At 48.9% G+C, this 1,159-nt stretch overlaps 1 protein-coding gene across 1 annotated transcript; it reads left to right on the forward strand.

The window, feature by feature from the left end:
* Positions 1 to 197: 197 nt before the first annotated feature.
* On the forward strand, positions 198 to 1,142 carry Pmar_PMAR016833 (conserved hypothetical protein; the record flags this gene model as incomplete). The annotated part of the gene is made up of 7 exons (XM_002781013.1): positions 198 to 250; positions 297 to 389; positions 443 to 529; positions 579 to 669; positions 722 to 870; positions 915 to 1,049; positions 1,096 to 1,142. Coding segments are annotated over 7 exons (655 nt in total), but the record flags the coding sequence as incomplete, so codon positions are not given.
* Between the last annotated feature and the right edge of the window lie 17 nt (positions 1,143 to 1,159).

Here is a 1,159-nt window from a genome sequence, read left to right on the forward strand (position 1 = left end):
TTTCCCTCAGGTCTCTCTACGCTAGGCGATGAGATGCCTCAATATACCAGGAGCGTAACCACAGCTAGTGGCTCACAGAGTGGGTGGAATGCTACTAAGAGGGGATGGAATGCTAAGAAGGTAGTCCATGTTGGAGATTGGTGTCCGTGTGGTCACTTTGGTGTTCTTAGGATCGCTCCAAAATTCTCGGCCGAGCAATGACTCATCAGGTCGGCTCTAACTACGACAGAGAGCTCCATTGGCTCAAGCCGTAATGATGCCTGCCTGTCGGTTGCTTGGTCAGAGTGGTGGTGCAGGTATTATCCTTCTGGAAAGGGCGAAAACGACATTGAGGAGGAGGAGAGTTGGATCCCTGATTGGGTTATGTATTTCCCATCTATGTTCTCAAGGTACATTCACTTGAAAGTTTCTCCTCTTCAGTCGATGCCCGCTTGTTCATTAGTTTCTTGCACGTCATAGTAAACGAGTTCCCATGGTTGATGCACGAGGCAGGCATTCTGCTGAAGTTTTTCGGCACTGGCTTCCAGGCGTAGTCGCTCCGCTTCGCTCAATGCATATTTTGCCACGTTTGAGTTCAGGTATATCATGTTTATGCGTCTCATCGTCTTTGCCATCCTCATCATGCCAGCTGTGGTGAAGGTTGGTAGCTGGTGGACACTTAGTCCTAATGTAATTTCAACTGTGAATCTTTCGTAGTGCGTAGGAGCTACTACCATCTCAGGTGCTCCGTGGAATACGGTATGGGCCAAATGGTCGTAACCAGTTGGATATCTATCTCCCAGCTGATTACTACTTGGACCCTCCAGAGAAGCGTCGTCAGAAAAAGCTCCCCATTGTTATCAATGTGATGGGCGGTGCTTGGGTGATCGGGTAAGTATCCTTTTCCCTGCTAAAGTCTCATTCTATGGTGAAAGGTTCCGCGCATGGTCGGCGTGTATGGGCCGACGTCTTGCCTTTGAGAGAGGCGCCCTCTTTGTGGCCCCCGACTACCGGAATTTCCCACAGGGCAAGATAGATGACATGGTCGAAGATGTCAACAACTGCATAAAGTAGTATCAGCATAGTTCATTTGGATGGCTTATCCCTTGCTCTCAGTTGGGTGTTCGAAAATGCCGATCGTTATGGTGGTGACATTTCCAAATGTGATTCTCACAGGCCA

Source organism: Perkinsus marinus (assembly GCF_000006405.1).
Source record: "Perkinsus marinus ATCC 50983 genomic scaffold scf_1104296943726, whole genome shotgun sequence".
Lineage (NCBI taxonomy): Eukaryota > Perkinsozoa > Perkinsida > Perkinsidae > Perkinsus > Perkinsus marinus.